General features: G+C 41.5%; 1 protein-coding gene across 1 annotated transcript in view; it reads left to right on the top strand.

Annotated features, from left to right (window-relative positions):
- LOC136943531 (AT-rich interactive domain-containing protein 5B-like) overlaps nucleotides 1-22,888 on the top strand; it is a 45,951-nt gene that overhangs the window by 19,638 nt on the left and 3,425 nt on the right. The window contains exons 5-9 of the mRNA XM_067236886.1: nucleotides 9,546-9,682; nucleotides 9,925-10,204; nucleotides 14,888-14,940; nucleotides 15,772-15,869; nucleotides 22,484-22,700. Of these exons, the coding sequence (XP_067092987.1) occupies nucleotides 9,546-9,682; nucleotides 9,925-10,204; nucleotides 14,888-14,940; nucleotides 15,772-15,869; nucleotides 22,484-22,700 (785 nt within the window). The remainder of the gene's footprint in view (nucleotides 1-9,545; nucleotides 9,683-9,924; nucleotides 10,205-14,887; nucleotides 14,941-15,771; nucleotides 15,870-22,483; nucleotides 22,701-22,888) is intronic.

Raw genomic sequence — 22,888 nt, 5'->3', positions numbered from 1 at the left:
TCAGTTTTTAAATATGGCGTTAGACACTGTGCATTGTCCTGACAATGGATTAATTACATGCCTGCATGTTAACCGCAAAAGCATGCATGTATAATATTGCTGGGCGAGTTTCCTTTCTGTTGTAATCAAAGAGAGTCTATAGTTGCTGACTTCTCTCCCCTCCCTGCCCCCACTTGTGTAGAAACCTAACACCCATGTGTGCACATTGCTTAAATCAACAGTATTTTGAAAGCTGGTGAGGCAATCATGTTTTTGCTATAGCCTCCCTTTCTCATTCGCCCTACATTCCAACTCTCAAGCACAAGGAAACAGAATCAATATCTTTTATGTTCCATCAGTGTTTTTAGTTTCACTGTTGCTGTTTGATGTTTATTAAAAAGGGGGAAATTTTCTGGGATCCATCGGAATCCTTTTTGTAATCCTCTTGTGGGGAGGAGAGAAATAGAGAAAAAAAGAAGATTTATTGCTTTATATGTTAATGCTCTCCAGATGCATGTGTTCTAAACAGATTGGGGGAATGGAGGTCTATTTTTAAAAGTGGTTGTGAAATTCAGGGGTTAGTCATAGCAAAGTGTAAAGGCTGGTTATGTTCCGAGGGCAGCCCAGCGTGGCCAGGATAGGGACTGAATGTAAACAGTCTGATAAGGGAGTGATTTCCTTTGTGTGCTTGTGTCACTCCCCTTCACTGGATCCCAGTGGAGCTGCAGATTGCTTACGACAGAACAATTTTTATCCTCTCTAAACTGTTAGCAACATGGAGCTGGTTTGCTGTGTTGAAATCACACTGTGTGACCTGAGTTTTGGTGAAGGTTTGATGCTATCATGAATGCTTTATTCCTCCTGAGCTTACATCAGGGGTTGTGCAGCGTCTATCCTATAGCAACCGGCACTGTGCTCATACTTGGTGAATCACTAAGTGATTTTTCTGGTCTCTTTATAGTTGTGTAATCCACGCATTCAATCATTGATGTGTCACATCATTGAGACATAGGTTCTGAGGAAGGAGGAAGAGTCACTGAAAAGATTTCCATGCTAACAAGAAGCTGACATTCATATGGCATTAAAAATAAAAGCATTTTCAGCCCTCTGATAGAATTAGCCTGACCATGTGGTGAATCATGATATTCCCTATTTTTCTGTTGTAATTGGAAACATGCAAGCTATCCAGATGGGCATTATTACCATCATTTCCCCTGTAAACAGCCTCAGAGAGATCTATACCATTTATCTGGACATAAAGAGAGAGAGAGAGAGATATTGAGAGAGCAAGAGAGAGAGATAGAATGTTCTACCAGGAGTTTGATATGGATTAGCTCCTGCAGTAAATGCAGTAACATGTTCCATTGAGGCTACAGAGGCATGCTGGGACCTGGAGTCCACTAAGTAATCTCACTGACTAACTGTAGAAGATATTTGCTGAACCCCTGAAGTCTCCATTGAAGTTAATGGTGAGAGTGCTCTCTAATACCTCCCTATGATAAAGAAGCTTGTGTAAGCCTTGGTGTTAAGTGGTGCAGGTAGGGGCATGTTGGTCTTTTCTGAACCTAGATTATGTGTAACTTCAAAAACCTCAGACAAACACTGACATGCCTGCAGTCTCATTCCTCTTGACATGCACAATACAAGAAAGAGGATTGTGTGTTGTTTAGTGAAGGGAACATTTTGTCATTTCTCGTAGGAACAAATTGCTCCATAACCAGACAAAAGGCAGTGGAAAAGCATGCGCTGGCCTATTTAAAATGATTATTTATAATCACCATGCTCCACTGCTACATACGTAGCTCACTCTAATTGACAAAGTCGTAATGATAGGTCCTTGGTTAACTCAATCCCATCTCGTGTAACTGGAGCGTTATCTATTAGAATATATCTATTTTATTGATGCATGGGTGTGTTTATCCTTGCATTCATTTATTTATAGGGCGCTGTGATTCCCCCCTCCTCACTGTAATGAATAGCATAAGCCTCGAAGCTTGTTCTCTGATTTGTCAGTAGTTCTATTCAAAACAGATTGTTTGATTTCCATAAAGCCTCAGCCCCATTTAGTTTTTGTTTCACTCTGTCAATACCAATAATCTGGAAATGTTATTGAAGGTTAGCCCGTTTTTAGCAAATCTCATATTACGTAATTTCTTTTTGTCTGTTTTACATTCGCACTCGTTGGAACGACAGTCCGTATTTGGTCTGGTCTGTCTGTGTGCAGTTAGCTTTCCTTTCATCCCTTAAAGGGATTTTTACTCTCTTAAACAATGGCCATTGACAACCCATGCCAACGGTCAGTCACAAGACCTCAGACAGAACTTAAAACTACATTTACATTTAGCAGACGCTCTTATCCAGAGCGACTTACAGTAAGTACAGGGACATTCTCCCCCGAGGCAAGTAGGGTGAAGTGCCTTGCCCAAGGACACAACGTCAATTGACACAGCCGGGAATCGAACTGGCAACCTTCAGATTACTAGCCCGACTCCCTCACCGCTCAGCCATCTGCCTCCCAACTACATGTAAACTTTGTAGACATGTCATCTGCTGTGTATTTTTAGTAGGGCTGGGAATCTGTTGTTACCTCACGATTCTTATCGATTCTTGGGGTCACGATACGATAAAAAATCGATTCACGACTTTTCCAAGATTTTAGAAGACAAAAAATAATAATCGATTATCGATTTTTTAAATTTGTTAATCGATGTGAATCGCTAGAAGACTGAATCGTGATTCGAATGTGAATCGATTTTTTCAATTATATATTTCCCACCCCTAATTTTTACACATAGGAGCAGTTTGAATGTATACATTTCATATGGTAGCTTTCGTTTGACAACATGGCATCAATTGTGCGTTTCTGCTAAGAAGAAGAGATGGATTTATATTTATGAACTGTAGCCAGTGCCTTTGGTGTGTTGCAATCACACCCCATGTCATGATTTAAATGAGATTTGATGTTATCAAGTTCTTGCAGTGTCAAAGGTCACCGTATTCCTCAATCCGGCTGGCAGTACGGCCCGGTTGAAAGCTTGCATAGTCTACAGGATGATATGTATTAATGAGGACCAGTCAATGACTTGCCACAGAGATCAAGAGTGTATCACATGAGCTGAGGAGAAGAACACATAGAAGAAAAAAGAGATAGAAACCGAATTAAATGAAGAAAGGATACATAGCAAAAAAAATATATTCACGTGATGAGGCAGTGTACGTGATTACATACCGTGTTCAGTATCTTGCATTCATTTTCGAGGAGAAGGATTTATTTCTCATTGTAATGAGTAACGCTTGATACTGTACATACATACATTAATAACATAGTTGAATTGCAAAGCTTTCGTGTACTGGCTTTTTTATGAGGTTTTCTCAGCAGTAAGCACACAAATACTCACAAATATTCACACCCTCAACACACTCCCATCCAGTGAGAATGATTTCATAATCCTTGCAATAATAAACTTCTTTGAACAGTTTAATTGGCTCTTCCTGGAATCGCTCCGTTTCACTTCATTTGATCTGATGAAAGAGTAATGTTCTTTCCCGAGGGGGCACAAGCAAAACAACATCGCATAAATAACACTGCCATTTGCAAATGACTGCAATGATAAACAAGGAAAATAAATTCAGGCGCACTTCTGCCAATTCCTCCTCAAATTGCTTTTATGTTTATTTGTTAATCACGTTAGTTAGCAAATCTGTGTTTTTAAATGAATGCAATATTACTTCTTGGATAGTTGATATAACTGGGACATACAGTAAGAGTGATGTATACCAGAGGGTCGCGCCGATTTGGCAGCGTACTAAAAACATTCCCAGACATACGATCTGTTCAAATTCACACATGCTGATGTGCTATGTTAGACAGGACTGTGAATAGCCTTTACGTCATGGATTGGCCAGTAGTGGATACTTATTCAGGTATCTGGTGGACGTCGCATTAAAATAGAGACGTGGACTTGATCATGGAAGAGATCGTGATCTTGGAGGGAAACATGAACCTCAGTGTCATTATCGGCCACATCAGTCACAACAGTACAGCTCTCTCTTGAATACCCTGTCAAATATCTGCTGACTTAATAAGTTATCACTGACTAACCCTCGTTGGAGAGAATACAAGCTATTGTGGATGTTTGCATATCTGCTGACTAATTGGTAATGTTTGTGTGTGAGTGTGATCAGGTCGTGGCCATATGACATGAGTCTACACCCCCTTACCCTCTCTTTGCCTCCACACACACTAAACCCAACCTGCTGTGGTTTTACACATTAGTGTCCTGTAGCTCCAAAAACAGGCAGATTCATTCTGTGTCCACCTGTAAAAAAGCTTAGAGGGAGTCAGAACTGAAAAATAACTATTTAATATCCTGTAAACACACACGCTGAGATTGGGCTCGTTGCCATGGGGACCGGAGTCCAAACTGCCCTGCTGTTTTGACAGCATTTTCGATGATGATTGATAATTACTACCTGTTTTTTTGTCCTCATCTTCACTAAACATATGGCTGGATTTGCCCTCCACAATATATCTGTCAAATTGTTCCCTTTCATAATAGGTTTTTAATGTTCCACGCGCACAGACGTTTGTTGGGTAGGCATAGCAATCATTTTGTCTTGTAATTACATTTGCTCACTCTGTGATAGAAGTTGCCAGAAATAGAATCGATTTCAGGATGAATTGATGTGACCCATCTAATATGGTGGCAGAATTTCATTTGCAAATTGCTGAAACAAACAGGAGACGAACATGTTGTGACGGTGATAGCCGCATATTAAAATTAGAGTACTTGATAATGGCGGTTGTAGCAATGGCTTTTTATTCAGTGGAGACCCAATCTAGTCCATCCATTTCTGAGATGAGAACATTATGTTGTGATGCATGTTATCTTCCATAAACACTATGATTATCAAACAATTTTAGGCAATCTCATCACAGTACCCTTTTAGAAAAATACATTGACTTAAAAGTATCAAACGACATATCCACAACTTGCTATACCCCACGACGTCTTTGTTCATTGTGCAGAACCTGTCCTCCCTTCCTGTGCCTGCACAGTGTGTACGTATCCCCCTGTGCATGAAGTACAGGGTGAGTGAGGTCTAGTACATTACGAAGACCAGAGGTCTGAATGCTAAGTGCTGTTGGTATGAAGGTGTGTACTGCACACACAAGACTAGAAGGAGACACTCAACAAGAGTTGCATGCATAGGAGGTTCTGCCGGAGAGATAATGATCGTGTTCTTCTGCCAGTTGCATCCCCAGGGGAATAGGATCTCAAGTGGAATGAGAAGGACAATAGAACAATTTGATCAAATAAATAGTGGTTTGGGATATTGTCCATTTATGTAAAACGTAAGAGTAGAGAAGGGTGAATTTTGCGGGGCGATTTATGGTATCAGTCAAGCATAAACACATTTAAAGAGTGACCGTCTTATAGTCGAAGTCAAGTACTGTATGTGTATTAAAATCTGTGCACAGCATGTGCGTGTGAAAGGAAGATTCCAGTTCCTGGGCTGGCTACCTTGAGGCTGTTTACATGAGATTTACTTGATTTGTAAACGTTATTTGGTTTACTCCCACATGTAACACAGTGTTGTGTCCTTGATGGAGTTACTCTTCTTACATGACATATTCAGACACTGTGATGGGGTCATGTTGTGGGATCTATAATCCAGAAAGACTCAATGTCTCGTGTGGTATATCAACACACACGTTGATCACCAGGCACAAGCTCATTAACGCGTCATTAACCGGGTAAAAATCCATTGTCACCTTGGGAACACAGTTAGTTCCCACCATTGCAAATAAATTACCACCAATGATTTTGGCATATGTAAAAGTCAGAGTCAATCGTCTAGTCTAGTTTTGCTGCTTGTTTCTTGTTCTCTGTGTCAGAGGGGGGAGTGCATGTGCAGAATGTTGGAGGCAAATTGGCAAACAGAAGTCATGAATAATGGCCGCTCACTAACAGATAATGGAAATGAACAGGAGACTGTGTATGCAAATCCTCCTCTCTTTCAACCTCCACCTTTCACTTCCTCCATTTTACCGTCATTTAAGTATCTCTGTCATTTTCTCAGTCTCTCTCTCTCAGCCCCCCCCCCATATTTTCCTTACTGGGTAATGGACAACCAGGGCAATACCTTGGAGGGAAATTTTGCATGCTTGACATAATTTGGATGGGTTTGTGTGTTAACAGCATCCCCTGCCTTGGCTAAGAATAAGCGTACCACATTCCTCATTAAATTTAGAAGAGCTCCCAGCCATACAATAATGTGCTCTTTTGTGATGCCAGTTAACTAAGTGTTTTCATGTGTACGCCATACCAAGTGCTCTCTCTGATTGTGTTTGACCACATTAACTGTACAAATAACACCTTCATCTGGTATCGTTTTGCAGAAAAAATGTGTATTTATGTATATTTTGATCCTAGTAAGTAGGTCATTTTGTATATGTGTATATCTGTTCCATTTATATATATACAGTATATATATATATCTATAATTCTTTTATAAATTCCTAGGAATATTATCATAGTTATTATTACGATATGTGACCCATTTCACTGTCAGTATTTTATATATGGTTGTCATGGAAATATGCCAAAGGGCACAGTAGAGAAATAATAACTCCCCTGTCAGGTGCCACAGTGAAAATTATGGGCATGTCAGACAAGTCTGATATTGGCTGCTGTTCATAACTTAATAACACAGGTCTAATGTGCAGTTCACCCACACGCTAATATCTCTTTTGACACAGCCGAAATAGAGGTTGACTTTAAATAGGGCACTAGCCTTGTTTTTTTTCTCTAATTCTGTTATCCTAATAACACTTGACTTGATGTCAGTGCTTAAGTGGTTTTCAACCAGAGGGACAAAGCATGTTTTTCTACAGAGCTGACAGCCATTTTCCTTGTGGTTTGCTCCTGTTCATTTGAACTCTGACCCAATTTGTGTCACCAGGGCTTGGAGGAAAACCCATCCTTTTTCTTTTTTCTTTCTGCGAAATATGTCAAAAGACTCATTGGCATTATTTAGACATCATTGCTATACAGAGGTTTCTTCTGCTGATTTGGTTATAGAATCATGTGGGTATAAAAACCGACAAGTTGCTATTTCGGACTGGTAAAGTCAAAGGGGCTCCTTGCATCAGCATTCCTTCAGTGAAGGGGGGCAGCTAATTTGTATGTGGTCGAGAAATCGTTTTAGCGAGCGCAGCAGCATTTTAACTCGACGTTGCAGTGGGGAGCAGCGCTGTATCTTTGTTGCGTTGCTTGCAGCACTTTTCCACGGTTCCGATATAAATGATTTATTCTGACAGAAGGATGACCTTCTGCCCATTAAAGCAATTAGCTGAAGCTTTCATGGTCATATCCAGTACTGTATAAGAGGTGTGTGCTATTGTTAAGCCCACAGAGAGTTCTATTTTCAAATCAACCAGTGTTGAGTGAGTGGTAGACTAGCCGTCAAACCAACTCTCCTGATGATGTTTCTTTCAGTTCCCCATGGCAGCACCGTCAATGTGTGGCGTCAGAAACCGTTCCAGGGGCTCTAATGGCTTTTTCAATGATAGTGTTCGCTGAATGATAATGAAGTATGGGGAGCCCTTAATTGAATTGGAAATAATTAGACAAAGCACTGTCAGACATTAAGAGGAGCATTGCAATGCATCAAAAGATCAAGTTGTCAGACTGAGCCACGCTGGTGAATTCATTGTGACTTTCATGCCTTCTGGGTTCTGCTCAATGACAAGGCGTGATGGATTTAACCCCCCTGAGGTGGTTAGCCTATGTGCGCCTTAGCCAAGAGGAGCTCTTTCATTCAAGGTACAAGAATCCAAAGTGAGATTCTGCTGAGACCCTTTAACAGCTGTGTGCAAGTGATCCTCCAGGGACCTGAACCAGCGATTCTCTCTGGTCATCTCAAGTCACGACAGTGACCCAGATAACAGTGACGGCAGAGTCATGCTGATACCTACGAGCATGTGCATGTGCTGCACAAAGGATGTGTTTTCTGGAACAGTAGGCCATGAAGAAGGAGACGTCATTAGTTCAGTGCGGAATACTAATAAAGCCAGATTCCCTGCATTCCTTCACTTGACCTTGCGGCTCGTTCCGAGCTGACATCCGAAAGGTCCTGCCTGCTGGTTCGTCTGGCCTGGGGTTCTCTCCTCTTCTAATATGTTTCCAGCTGCTCTGCAACTAGTGTAATTAATGTTGTATAGCCGTGAGCACAGACGTATTGTGATAAAGTCATTGGGCGTTCAATAATTCCCATTTCACATGAGCTTAGCATATCACCACAGTTCCGCTTCGTCCAAAACACACACACATAAACAGTGAATATATATGTATATGTACTGTTTTTATTCAACCACTGTTGCTTTAACAAAATGTAATTCTCTCAAGATAATGTGTAATCCTATACCTCGAAATAGAACAAGAAATCAGGCAAATCTTTTTCTTTAGTTTTTCATAAGGAACATTTGGTGTGAAAAAAAGTGTAAACTCACCATAATGGTCTGTTATGTAATACACTCACTGTTGAGTGCAGCTCTCCATGTAACAAGGTTACAGATTGGCTTTCTAAAACAGTCCCAGATTCAGAGCATGAAGTCACTGGGGCCTACAGTACAGCTTGCCTGTTCCAGATACGACTTGGCCTGTTTAAACTAATGTCACAGAGAGAGAAAACAAGCTCTGTTTGGTGACACACTCAGGTCAACTTGTAAGAATTAACTGTCGTGAGTCAGACACAACGTTTAAAAGGAATACCATAGCACTTGATGTTATTGATAGAGTTCTACATTATACAGAAAGAAGAAAAGAAAGAAAAACGAGAGAGAGAGAACAAACTAAAGGAAAATAGTATGTGCAGTATAATACTCTTCTGTTGTGAACATGCAGTTGCCAAGATTGTCACTAAAGGCCAAGTGTGGTTTTCCATGCAATTTTCTAAGGCTGTTTTGGAAATAACATGATGTGATAGGTCACTGAGTCACTATAAGTTTCACCTCCGGTAATTACTTCCTCCCCTTCCATTTCATTTAGCTTCGTTTTTGTGTTTTTTTTTCCTTATGAAAATGCAATCTGAGATTCCCCTCGGCTGCCTCTAACCTTGAATATGATTTAATTGTCATTGCTTTAGGAATGCTGCTGTGAAATATTTGACTGAAACTGGCTCCAATCAAGTGACTCCTTTATCCTCTGAGCATAGGTTTCTAGAAGGTCACTGCATTGCTGTTGATACTAGTTAACTTGACATGTGGGTGTACAAACAGTTGGAGGTTTTAAATACTTGATGGTGTTTTTTTTGTTCTCTATTTGTTCTCTCAAACAGATAAATCTTATCTGGCAGGTTTATATTTTTCGTATTTATCTTTAATTAACAATGTTTACAAGCTCAAATGCGAGCGCTACAGTACAGGGAGATAAAGTGACGCAAGAGTTCTTGTTTTAATAAACACATTTCATGAAAACAAAACAATCCTTTAAAAGTATTAAAGGTATTAAAGTTACTACAGCCGCTGCAACGTCTCTCTAATTCTGTTGTCTTCCTCTCAGCCCCGAACCTGAAAGGTCGACCCAGGAAGAAGAAGCTGTCAGTCTCCCAGAGGAGAGACTCCCAGGGTCAAACTCAGGGGTCACAGGGGTCACTGGGGTCACAGGATTCCAGCAGCCCAGAAAAGTCCCCAACAAAGGTACAAACTCCCCTAGAAGTTGAGATTATGTTCACTTTGTTGAGTTTGGTTCAGTTGCTAGACTGTTATTAGACTATTTTTGGTACAGTTGGAAAACCACAGGAAAACAAACCGTCTAAAAGAATGCTTTTCCGATGCTAATGACACGTTATTTTGTATGAAAGAACCAATCACCCGTGGAACCACCACCGTTCGTTGTTCAGTTTTGCCTCTGAAACTTCCTTCATTTGCATTACCCACAGATCAAAGTCAACTGCAAGGTATCCATCCCCAACATCAAGATAACAGTAGCCAAACCCAAGAGCAATAGCATCTGTAAAAAGTCCCCGGTGGAGGAGAAGGTGAAGGAGAGGGTGAAGGAAGAGAAGGAGAAGGAGAAGGAAGAGAAGGATGAGAAGAGAGAGGAGGAATCGTCAAAGGAGAGTGACGCAGAGGAGCAGGCCTTCCTGGTGGCTCTGTATGAGTACATGAAAGACAGGGAGACTCCTATCGAGAGGATCCCCTTCCTGGGGTTCAAGCAGAGTGAGTCAGGCTCTCTAACTTCTCATCCACGCTTATCATATTTACATTTACATTTAGGCATTTAGCAGACGCTCTTATCCAGAGCGACTTACAGTAAGTACAGGGACATTCCCCCGAGGCAAGTAGGGTGAAGTGCCTTGCCCAAGGACACAACGTCAGTTGGCATGACCGGGAATCGAACTGGCAACCTTCGGATTACTAGTCCGACTCCCTCACCGCTCAGCCACCTGACTCCCTATCATATGATCTAATATCTTATTCTTAGTCTTTTATAAGACTGCTCAAACCATAAAGGTACTGGTAGTGTTTTAAACCATACGATTATATATGGGCATAAGGTCAACACATTAAACTGCCATTAACTATCATGTAACTACATACCAATACCTAGAGTCACACTGTAGTAGTTCATTGAAATGCTATGTAGTTACACTTTATTACGATTTAACGGCACAAGTTGTAACACTTGTGATACTTGGAAACGGGAAGGTTGGGCTTTCCAGGGATGATTGATCTTGTTTTGATCTTGTTTTAACATTGATTAACATTGATCTTGTTTTGGTAACTTGGCCTCTTTACCTCATCCACATACCCCTCACACCACTCCCCCACACTGTGGCTCAGGGCCAGAGTGGGACCCATTTTCAGACCGGCAGTGGCCAAAACCAGACCATCTTCACCAGGGGCCGAGCCATACGTTGAACATTCAGGGCTTAGCGTGAACCTAAGACCTAGTCAAGGTTGTGATGTGAGCTGAAATCGCAACTTAATGCACGCGCGCGTAGCAAGATCTTTTACATTAATTTCAGTGCAAAATAGTTTTTTGAGCTTTATGCAATATAAACATTACGTTGGGAGTCATATTGTTATATTTGCCGGAAATTACAACACAGATTTTTACCTGAAAGATTCAGGGCTTTTGAGAAAACATATTTTTCCCACCCTTGCAGGAACCTAGATTTATGAAGTGACAGATCTTGCTTTTTTTACCTGGCTTTTTCAGTTCCTCCTGGCATCTTTTTCCCATCCATTTTATTCTTTTCGCATCAGCTTAAACTTGCTAACTCCCTCCACAACAATAAATGATGGTTTAGGGTTGTTGCCATGGCAACAACGTTGGTACACACGCTTGTGTTTGAGAAAGAGAGCATGTGCACGACAACTGAAAACGGCACTTTTTAATGCAATGTCTGATCACACGCTCATTTAAATTAAAACCTAGTGTAGCCTATTAGCTTATCAGTCACATAGTAAATTAACAAACTTACACATATAGTTTTATTCGGTTTGTGATAAAACAAAGAGAAAGAAGGCGATCTGCCGGCCCAATTTATGAGCGGGCAGAGCGGCCCACCAGGTATTCTCCCGATTCTAATGTGCCTTCCCTCACTTTTGTTATAGCTTACAATAACATTTAATGCAATTGACATAATTTACATAGCAGTTCCTATTTACCGACAGTGTTTTTACTAGAGGTATTGCAATGTGGTTGCATGGTAGTTAATGTAACCCTAATATAAAGTGTGGCAGAATAAAGTATAGTCATCTCCCAATCTAAAAGATAATTACACAGAACCGGATGACACAGATCTGATGATTAATGACAAGGGTCAAGGTGCTGTGCTGCATGTGTTCATATGACTAGGCAGGAACACCTGTCTTCCTGTAGCAACGACTCACATTGGTCCAAAACACTTTCTTAGCAGTATCGAAGCATCACATTTTACATTACATTTAGCAGACGCTCTTATCCAGAGCGACTTACAGTAAGTACAGGGACATTCCCCCGAGGCAAGTAGGGTGAAGTGCCTTGCCCAAGGACACAACGTCAGTTGGCATGACCGGGAATCGAACAGGCAACCTTCGGATTACTAGCCCGATTCCCTCACCGCTCAGCCACCTGACTCCTCATCACAGGCAGAGTAAAACACATCAGATCAAACGAGGCGTATGTAGGTCGGATGTTTCCCCTTGAAATGTCGGGCCTGCACTGTACACATTAGGAGGAAATGCCTTTTGTAGAAAACCATGTACAGGAAGGACCATTCAACATTCGATGTGCAGCAATGCAGCATTAGGAAAGAGCAATTTGTGCATTAGGAAGATGAGTGTTTTTTTAATGACACTTTCTGTACTGTAATGCTCACTTGAAAAGCTCTTCGACACACAAAAGCTGTGGTTAACCCTGACATGAAGGCCAGAACACCATTGTACTGATATTTTGACAAATGTCATGCTCAATACAAGAGATTTTGCTGCTAAGTAGGTCATTGTGGTTGAGAAAGTATGAAAGTGTCTCGGTGTACTCTTACTGTAGTTATATCTGTCTCCTCCACAGCATTTGTGTAGCAGGCGAAACGCCAACTGTTTTACATACAGAGCATGCTTTGAATTACAAGCTCAGCCACATCATAAGAGAAGAGTCCTCATTACAGACTGGTAGTAATGCTGTTTAAACTTTGTCCTTGAATTGGCAGCAGGAATATTCAGACACATGTAAAGAGAAAGAGAGAGTTGGGGGGGTAGCAAGTTAATATAATTATTACAACAAATCCTCAGATGGAATCAGCTATTCTTACTCCTTTTTAACCACTGCAACCGCTTTTTAAGCATCAAAGGAAAACATTTTCCGTAATGAAAATTGAAATATGTGCCTCTTTTCGTCCATTTGCTTTCATGAGTTAATCTATAATTAAGCATAACTGCAAAGCACATGATGTTTGAATGGCATGGTAGAGTATTCCTGTCACTTTCAGTTTAATTTCCCTCCTACACTCCTGTGGGATTGTTAACACAGTCTATTCAATGACATCTTCCTTTCTCGCCTTTGGCTCTCAAATACACACACAGACAGCAACAAATACCTCCTCCCATGGAAGCTCAATACAGACCAGACAGTGGAGCACAGATAGGCAAGAAATAGTGCATAAGACTGATCAATCAATCCCCACTTTTATTTGAATGGAGTGGGTTTTAGCTGAGAGTCTGCTTGATCTACATCCCCACAGTTCAGTCTGTTATCTGTCTGAATAGATAGGAAGCATTATGTTTAGCAGGAGCTCTAGGAGGTATCCAGGTCTGCCGTTCGGCCCAGCCCAGCCCCAGACAGGAGATAAATGCACTTCTGATGACTACAAGGCCACATGACAAAAGGCTGTTTCATTATCTTCCATTCACTTGGGTAAACAGCTACTCCCAATAATGGCACTGCATTCCCAATGCGAGCATGAGAGGAAGATAGGAGTGGGGAAGGGTCCAGGGAGGGCTAGTTGGAAGGGTGGGAGTAAAGAAGGGGGGGGGGGGTGGTTGGAAGGGTGGGAGTAAAGAAGGGGGGGGGGGGTGGTTGGGAAGGCTGAGCAAGGACTAGGGAGGGAGAGAGATAGTTGAGTGTTTAAATCACATCGCACATTCTAAATGTCCTTGATCTATTATTGTTGTTGAAAATTAATTTAAATGTGCCTTTAATAGAGGTTCTTGTACCTCTCTGTCTAATTGAGGTTGTGTGTATTCAGGGGTACATTGTGTTGGCCTGTTTCGCTATCCTTATCTCTCTGATAATTACCCCTGTTGAATGGAGGGAATTAATAATAAAAAATTACAGGCACTGACACATCTAAGAAGAAGATTCTCTTTGTATTATCTCTCTTGTCTGTCCTTCCTAATTCTGGACGCCGGTGTGGTAATTACAGTCGATGCACAACAACGCAGTTAATAGGCCAGAGTAGCTCTACAGTAGGAAAATACAAAGCCGGTCTCCTCAGTTCAAATGAAAAACCCAGCCTGCTGCCTTTGTTATTCCGTGTGTGCATTGACAACAGTCGTGGAGAGGAGGGAGAAAAAAAATCAATGCTGTCAAATGCGGAGATAGGAAAATGTCATTTTGACAAATGCAAGCCTTTGTGTACGCACAGATTGAATTTTGATGGATTTCTCCCTGGGCGAGCCTATTTTTTTATTTATAGGTCTTCATATAAAAATGTTAAACAATGATGTTACAGAAAGCAGATACAAATGTCATTGTTTGGGGGGGAAATCGCACAATAACCTAAGTTCATTGTTTGCGGGTAAATACAATGTCAGATATGGAGAGATTTCAGGCTTTTATAAGGTTTTTATTAGGCAGGATTTTGATTACCTTAGAATCGTTTGCGTTGCACAGTACTTCAATCCTCACATCATGTTGTCTGCCCGGGTTTGCATTGGATATAATATGCAAACTATCATTTGCATTTGTGCCTGATGTTGAGGGCGCAAATATACTTTATACTGGATGCTTATAATTATCTTGATTCATACCCATTCACTGAAGTAATGCTCAGCTTATTGTTATAAAATGGCTAATTAGTTGGCATGTACTTGTTAACGATGTAGTTTGAAAAGCATTTACCAGAAACTGATATTGTAATGTTTATTGCGCTCATTCTGTGTGTACTTCCAAGAATTCAACACAATGGTTTTAATGACAGACTTTGTTCCAAATAGTTCCTAGTGCTACTCGTTACATGTATAACTTCAGAGACAAAGAAGTCTTTCAAAGATTTTTTTTGGTGTGTCATTACCATTTTTTGCCATGATATCTTTCCTTGTAATGTCTCTACTGCAGTTTGTGATTTTGACAGTGTTATGTATCTGATGGCTAGTCTCCTTCACCATTGACCTCATTGTTTGTTGTCCTTTTAACAGTAAACCTTTGGACTATGTTTCAAGCAGCCAGAAGACTCGGGGGATATGAGTTGGTAAGTGTTTACACATGTTCTGCACCATTCCCCCCTTCATTTCAGTCTCCCTCACAGTCGTATAGTCCCAAGAAATTCTTGGTTAGCCCCACATTTCGCAAAATGATGCCGTTGTTTTAAAACCCCCTCTAAGTGGAAAACACATGTTTCTCTCCTCTGTCAGAGGAAATTGGTCAAATCTGTAACTTTTTCCCATGTTGGGGCCGTAAAGTGGACTGCTATATTCAAGTCAGATGGCAAAGAAAAGACATTTGACTTGGCAGCTGAGCTACCTGCTATTCATACAAAAAGTGTTTCCAAATCTCGAGCCTTTTGATGTGAGTTGCAAACGCCTCTGACTTCATTAGCAGCGTTAAAGTCATACAAATAGACAGCCAGCCGAACCATAAACAGGAAACGGCTCGTGTAATAGAGACTTGTTTCTTATTGGAGCGTTTTTGATCTGTTGCTGATTATCACCCTTTCATGTTTGTCTTTGTGAGCAGGAAACTGTGTGGTTTGTATCTGTTCAATGATGTAGCTCATCATTCAGGCAGGCAGTCAGGCTTCTAAAAGAAGCATCATAACCACAGTGTTGTCTTTGCCCCAGTTGTAGCGATGCTGTTATCCACAGCTATTATCCATAGCTTCCTCGTGCTGACAAGATTGATTACATAACAGAACAGTGTGTCTTGTGATATCAGCAGCTCACTCTGTACAAGGATCAATACGTATCGCCCGGACATAGACATGTGTCTAAAGATGTTACTGTATGAATAACTGCATCAGGAGAAACAGTTATCTTAAGTTCTCACGCTCACTCTCTCTCTCTCTTCCTCTCTATCCTCTCAGATCACAGTTCGCCGACAGTGGAAAAATGTATACGATGAGCTGGGTGGCAACCCAGGAAGCACAAGTGCCGCCACATGTACTCGCCGTCACTACGAGAGGTGAGTTATCAGCTGGCTGGCACCTCAGCTCCCGTCTGAAGATAGTTTCTCCACATCCAACCCTGCGCATCATGCTTCCAACTTTTACATACCCTGGTGGGATACACCCAAGGCAGGCAACCTTTCCTCAGAAGCACACTGCATATTCATCAAGTTGTTAGGGCTACATACTGTATATGTATTTTTTGACCTAATCAACAATACACTCATATGGTTTCTGTGTCTTCCTGCTTCTGTAAGGAAACTGAGAAAGCAAGCCATTCTATTTTCCTCATTCAGAGTTGCATGGTATTATACACTTTGGCAATATTGTGACCTCTGACTTACATTAGTGACCCAGGCCTTTCCTAGTCACACCTTACAAAGTCCTAACTTATGGCTATGCAGGCATAGGGAGTCAGGTGGCTGAGCGGTTAGAGAATCGGGCTAATAATCAGAAGGTCGCTGGTTCGATTCATAGTTAATAGATATTAGATATTGCATATTTCTGTCCTGGACATAACCAAGGGTTATGTGCTCATGAGCTTAATATAGCAAGGTATAGATCAAACATTGTTTATTACTGTATATTCAGAACATTTCAAACAGTATAGAAGTAATAAAGTAATCATTATCTTTAATTGTTGTTAACTGATCAATGGTTTAAGGACAGACCTCTTCACCATGGTTACCCAACAGTTCCATTCGGCCTCTCTCTAACCTGACACCATTATCTAGGGGGGGTTTCGAACCCAAGCAAACACGTGAACAGCGTCCTTCCGTAGCTGCATTATGCACGCACACACAGATTCTCAAGGTTAAACAAATGGCTAATGCAGTTTGCCTGGCTGCAGAAAACCACTCTTTCAGAAAGCCTCTCTCCGACGGGCGATTAAGCCCCAGCGAGGCCTCTGGGCTCCTCCCGTTCAGGCACCGGCATCGCCGCGGAAACAGACTTACCTGTCAAAAGACAGCTTAGCCAGCAATATTGCACTGAGCAATATTGAGGGCACAGGAACCTTTTTTTGTGGTACAGAGCATCTGTGGAAATAAGCAAAATGACAAGCACAGTTGGTCTGAATAAAGGTTCTAAAGTGTGAATGAGTGATGGGTGCAGATGTAATGCAAGGCAATATTGACAAGCGCGGTGGTTACAATTAGACTTGAATGGCTGGCTCTTTAAATTCAATAACATCTCTGGGTTACTACGGTAAATATCACCTTGAATGTGATAAAAGCAGTGCGGTGTACCCGGTAATTGGATACGGTTCAGCATTTCAACGGTATCTTCAGCCTTTAAGCTTCCTTGTACAAGCCAGTGCTGTATTCTGTCACCATGGTGGGAACCCGGGGGGGGGGGGGGGGGGGGGGGGCGGAGACGGGGGGGGGGGGGGGCACCCAGAGGGGGGCACAGGGCTGGGAGTGGGAGGTGGGAGGCTGGGGGGCTGAGAGAGGGACGAAGGGGCCAGTGAGGTGTGACTGCTGCGCTGGCTTTTCCCCCCCCCACTCTTTCCAGCCACAGAAATACTGAGAAATAGTGCTGAATCAAAACAAACCAATAATAATCCACACTGCGGGGTGAATATCACCCTGTCAAAAAGGAGGGAGAGGGAGATATACATAGAGAGAGAGTGAGGGAAAGAAAGAGAGAGAGAGAAATGGTAGTAATATCAGCGAAAAAAACCAAAAAAACATGGAGGGATTTTAGCTGAGGCTCACTGTTTCAGTTGCTCTGAGGGCAATTAACTTCACTGTATTATCTCAGCAAACAAAGCTATTCTTCCTTCCACCTCCCTGCGTTGGAAGCGTATGATGAATGACCCTGTTTGTGTGTTTGTTGAAGTGTATGTTTTTTCCCTTGTGGAGGCTTTGTTTCTCCCTAATGATTACTCAGCAATAAGGAAACACACACACACACACTCGTTCGTGCACATACACAATCAAGATTTTTTTCTGGAACGTTCCTTACAACTTTTTGTTTTGGAATAACCCCCTCCCCCCCCCCCCCCCCCCCGAAAGATGTGGCACATTTTGGATGTAATTGGGTTAGATTAAGTGAACATTCAGTGCTTGGTCTTTTTTTGCTAAAGACCTTGGACATCCCAAGCTCTGACTAATGTGAAATGATCCACATTATCCATTTACCTCACTGCAATGGAGATCATCTGAAATGGTTGCCTAGGAGACATTATTGTGAATGATATGGGGAGACATAATCACTGTATTTATGCTGCTCCAGAGTGGCTGTGCAAGCAGGATAATAGAGCGCAGAGTTAGAATTGAGCTTCACGATAACCTTAAGTAATTGTCATTTCCAAAGTTGCTCATTGCGGTCATCTGAGTGTTCATTAGCTTAAAGGGAAAAATCAATATTTAACATCCAACCAAGGTCTGCAACTCCAGCTGGGAAAAGCTCTAATGATATTTATTTAAACCGTTTCCCAGATTAGCTGTCAGGCCTGGCTCTCTGAATTAAAAATGAGGTCATGAAAAGATGGCATCAATAACCTTGAAATAGACTGCCTCGCTCCCGCTCTCTCTCCCGCTCTCTCTCTCTCTCTCTCTCTCTCTCTCTCTCTCTCTCTCTCTCTCTCTCTGCGCTTCTCTCCCTTTTTAGGCTTCACACTGGTTTCTTTGATTATACAGGTCAATGCTTTTTAACTGCTCTTAAATGTTTAATCTGTGGCTCCATACACAATCTGTGTTACAGAAACCCTACATATAGCGTATATGTTTTCACCAATGTAATGCGTTTCTAGGCTTCCAGTTATTAGAGCTTTAATACCTGCCATGTTGAAGCATATTACTGTAATTGCAGTGTGGGGAGTGGGGTAGAGGGTGGGGGGTGATATCCATGGCAACAGTGAAGCCATTTAGAATAATTTACTATTTTAAATCTCCCATGGTCAGGCGGAGTGGAAGAAACCGCAGAGAAGTTTATGAATTCCTCTCATCGTGAGCTAATATGGGTTATTTTATCAGATGAATTCCAGATGTACTCTGTGCGTATCCCAGGTGATGTGGAATCTTGGGTTTGTGTCTTTTGGATACAAGCACGTCACATCCAATTGTAGGCTGACAGATCTCCTATCGATTAATTTGATTTACTCCTCGTGGTATTGATGTGGCTGTGTTCGCCCAGGCTGCAGAAAGAGGGAGAGAACGAGACAAATAGAGAGGGAGAGAGAGAGAGAGAGAGAGAGAGAGAGAGAGAGAGAGAGAGAGAGAGCGAATACTGCGCTTAGTGCATAGGCTCACGACAAGATTAGAAAGCTCTTGGTCATTCTCCCCGCTGTGGTTGATGTTAGAGTAGCTATGATCCTGAAACGTATCCCTTACTCATAGTCATTAAGTGTTCCTCTATGCAAAACAGATGAAGTGTTCCCTGTTCACCGATGGCAATCTGATACTTATGAAAATAGATTGGTGCTATTTATAATTTGGGAAGAGTTTGTAAACAAATTATATATAGCTTCAAATGAAATATGTTCATGCATATATATGGAAGTTTAGAAGGTTAAAAAGAAGGAATGTTGCTGGTTCTGCTTCTTCCCGTGAAGGTGTGCAGGAACACATTGCGTATTGTCCCTTTAATTCAAACCACTCAGTCGGTGTGTTGCCCAACACCTGCCATGATTAACGTTTACTGTGGGTAGTTAATGAGGGTTAGCCTGGAGGGAATGGTAAAGGTCAGTTTGGAGCGGGTATTTCCAGACTTGACAAAGGCCTTAGTTTTACATTCCTTCTCAAGCTCCGTTTAACGGCGTGAATCAGGGTCACTTCAAGTGGTTTGACTTCTCGACAAAAGAGGAGCTTTGAAGCCAAATCTTTTCCAAAGCTAAAAGGGAACAATGTCTGTTTATCCCTCCGCTCAATCCCTTCTGAACACATGCTATTTGCTTTTCTACTGACAGGAGTTACTGTTTTGCCAGGCCTTTGAAGCGGTCTAATCAAAACAGTTGCTGATAAATATGGATTTCATTTTTTCTTTCAATTTCTTCCACACTTATTTTGTTATTGAGGTTGTAATAAAAAAAATATATTTTTTCTTCTGAATAGTTTGACAGCCTAAGGCACTGTCCACCAGCAAAGTTTTTTTTTCAACGCATGAAAAGACTGTTGTAAACTAAACACAACGCCAGCTAAAATTAATTTCTACATCAGTAAAAGTGCTGAATGGAATAGCCTGCAGTCTTTTTCCACTGATTTGGTGACTTAGGCATTTCTTGGATTCCACACACTAGTCAGCCTGTGCAGTAATGTAAAACGCAGTTTAGACCAACCATTACATTGGTAGTGAGCCAGTCGAGTGTATTTTTGCATAGCTGCTGCTGTTGCATTTATTATAAGCATTTGAGCCACTGAATAAAAAAGCACTGACTTTGGGATCAGTAAAAAAGAAAAGTTAAATGTTGGAGGCTATGGTAGCATTTGCTTGATTCGATTATCATGACAAGTTGAATGTGACAGATATTCAAAATGTGCTTGCCTGTACAACATCCTGGATTCAGTTTATTGGGTAATTTTGACATGCTTCAAAGTGTAATGTACAAGAAAAATGGCTTCTCAAACAAAGCCATAGTGAAACATTGCCATAAGCGGAAGTAAAGTATTTATTGATCCCATAAAAATATAAGCACTCCCCTTCTCATTTTCCCTGGGACTTTCAGTCGGTGCTCACTCTGCCCTCTAGTGCACAGATTGGTGTATTGCATCTGTTTTTGTAATTGCCTTGGCCTGTTGTATTCATTACTAGAGGTATTCCTTAAGGGGGCACTTCCTACTTTGAACTATGCAGGATCGCCTGAAGAGTAAGGAAACATTTATTGCATCGAGGCAGCAAACTCTCATCACAGAGTGTACACCTGAATTCCTTTCCTAGCCTCCCAAATTACAGAAATATACATGCAGACAGCCTCCTCAGCCTGCTCTATGCTTTCAGGAAATTGCTACTTACATAAGTGGTAGTATTTTATTATCATTGCTGTATTATGTGATTGTGGACCGGTTATATGCACAGCCCAGACTCATTCCCTGTCTCTCCCAGTGTGGGTGCTATGTGTAGTCCGATGGTTCAATTCCAATCTCAGAAGAAGCAGGCTTCCTGCGGCTTGAACACGAGGGGAAAAAGAGGCTAACAGTTGCTTTGTTAGATGCTGTTATTCAAAGTTAAATTACATGGAGGGCAGCTCCAGAATACTGATTCTGTTAAAGTGCCATACGACAGGGGTTGCTAATGGGGTTTTCCGTCGAAGGTAGCAGCAGCAATTGGCAGAAATGTATGACACAGTGGCTCCTAGACCCATAATGATATTCCACAGAGTTGATTCAGGGCAAGACAGCCATTCTTCATCGAAAGATAAAAATGCCTGGTCTTTTCTGGTGTGTTCGTAGTGCCTGAAACACAATGTAAAAATGATTTTATTACCATCCCTGTCTCTACATATATATGTAGATACTCAATCCACACAGGGGTGTGATTGGTGTGAGGCTATCCGCACTATAAATGCCAGACACAACATGGTGCTGGGTGATGTTCATCCCTACAATAGATCATATCCTCCACCATTGATCATGTGTGCAGAGAAAGGGATGCAGTCAGGGAATAGGAATGTGTTTACTATGTACAGTATATAAATACATATGTATGTTTTCGGTAGTTAGTCATATTTAGTAAGCACATTATGGCTCAGCGGAGCGGTGCTTTATGGAGAATCGTTTTCTTTGTGCTCTATTAACATCTGTCCTTCATCTCTGTCCCTCTTTTTCTTTCTCTCTTTCTCTCAAATAAGTCACATTTAATCGTACATTTCCTTTTCTGGCCTGGGGCCTTGTGCCAGCTGAATGAAATGTAGTTTTACCGCTTTCTTTGCCAGCACTTTTGTTCCGAGGAAAAATAACAAAAATCCCACGGAGACACTTGAACTCTCTGAGGGATTTTTGTTTCTTTTGAAGAGGAGACGAAGCTCTCTTGATTTATTGTTTGTTTAACCACAGCAGTGTCCCTTAAAAGGAATTGAGCAACTAGTCAGTGTACTATTCGTACATGTGATAAAGCTTTTATTCTTGTCTCATGACCATAAAAAACGTTTCCTGCATCGTTTTTCAGATTGTTATCTTCACAAAGGAGTTGGAACGGCTTTTAAAAAGAATATTTAACCATTAGAATATTTGTTTTCAATACATCTCACATATCCCTTCACATTATTCTGACACATATCCTATATTCATTTAGCATGCCGAGTAACAAAAGCCAGAATTTTTTCATTATTCTGAGCAGAACTGAGAATAAGTTATTTTAGAAGGTTTACACAGCTGTAAATTGTTAACTGTCTTTATGGTAATATGATTTGAAGATCACCACACTTATATGCCTTGCTTTAGTGCACACTGCACACTGTATGTCTGCCAACAGAACTAGTACATACAAGCTCTGTTGAACCATGCTCCATACAAACCCATTCACGCCCACAAATGTATTATTTTGGTCAGCCTACTGTGAAAAGAATTCCCTGCTGTTGCCTCTGAGGTAATGGAAGCCAGTTTTTCCTCTGCCACAGTTTAGTTATGTGGTAAATCTCACCTTTTGGACTATGGTTGATTAACTCTGAGCGTTTTCCTCCTGACCTCTCCAGACTCCTCCTTCCATACGAGAGGCACACCAAGGGAGAGAAAGACAAGCCCCTCCCCTCAGCCAAGTCTAAGAAGCCGGAGGTGGCAGGCGGGGGGGTGGAGGGGGCCGGCAAACCGAAGGCTGTCGCTGGCGTGAAGAGGACCAAGAGTGGAGCGAACCAGAGACAGACGGCCAAGAGGGAGAAGGATGAGACGATCACAGCCACAGAGCAAACACAGGTCAGTCTCAGGATTGTTAACTTGCCCTCTCTCTCTCTCCCTCTCTCTCTCTCTCTCTCTCATTCTCTCTCTCTCACTCTCTCTCTGTAACTCTTTTTCTCTTTCAATTCAATCTTTATTGTTCACAAATGTGGAAAAGCTGCCTTTGGCTTTACAGATTGGTCACCGTCATTTCTCTCTCTTTGTCT

The sequence above is a fragment of the Osmerus mordax genome, chromosome 5, assembly GCF_038355195.1.
Source record: "Osmerus mordax isolate fOsmMor3 chromosome 5, fOsmMor3.pri, whole genome shotgun sequence".
NCBI lineage: Eukaryota > Metazoa > Chordata > Actinopteri > Osmeriformes > Osmeridae > Osmerus > Osmerus mordax.
Note: the sequence above shows the minus strand (reverse complement) of the source record. Positions and strands in the feature narration are given on the sequence as shown.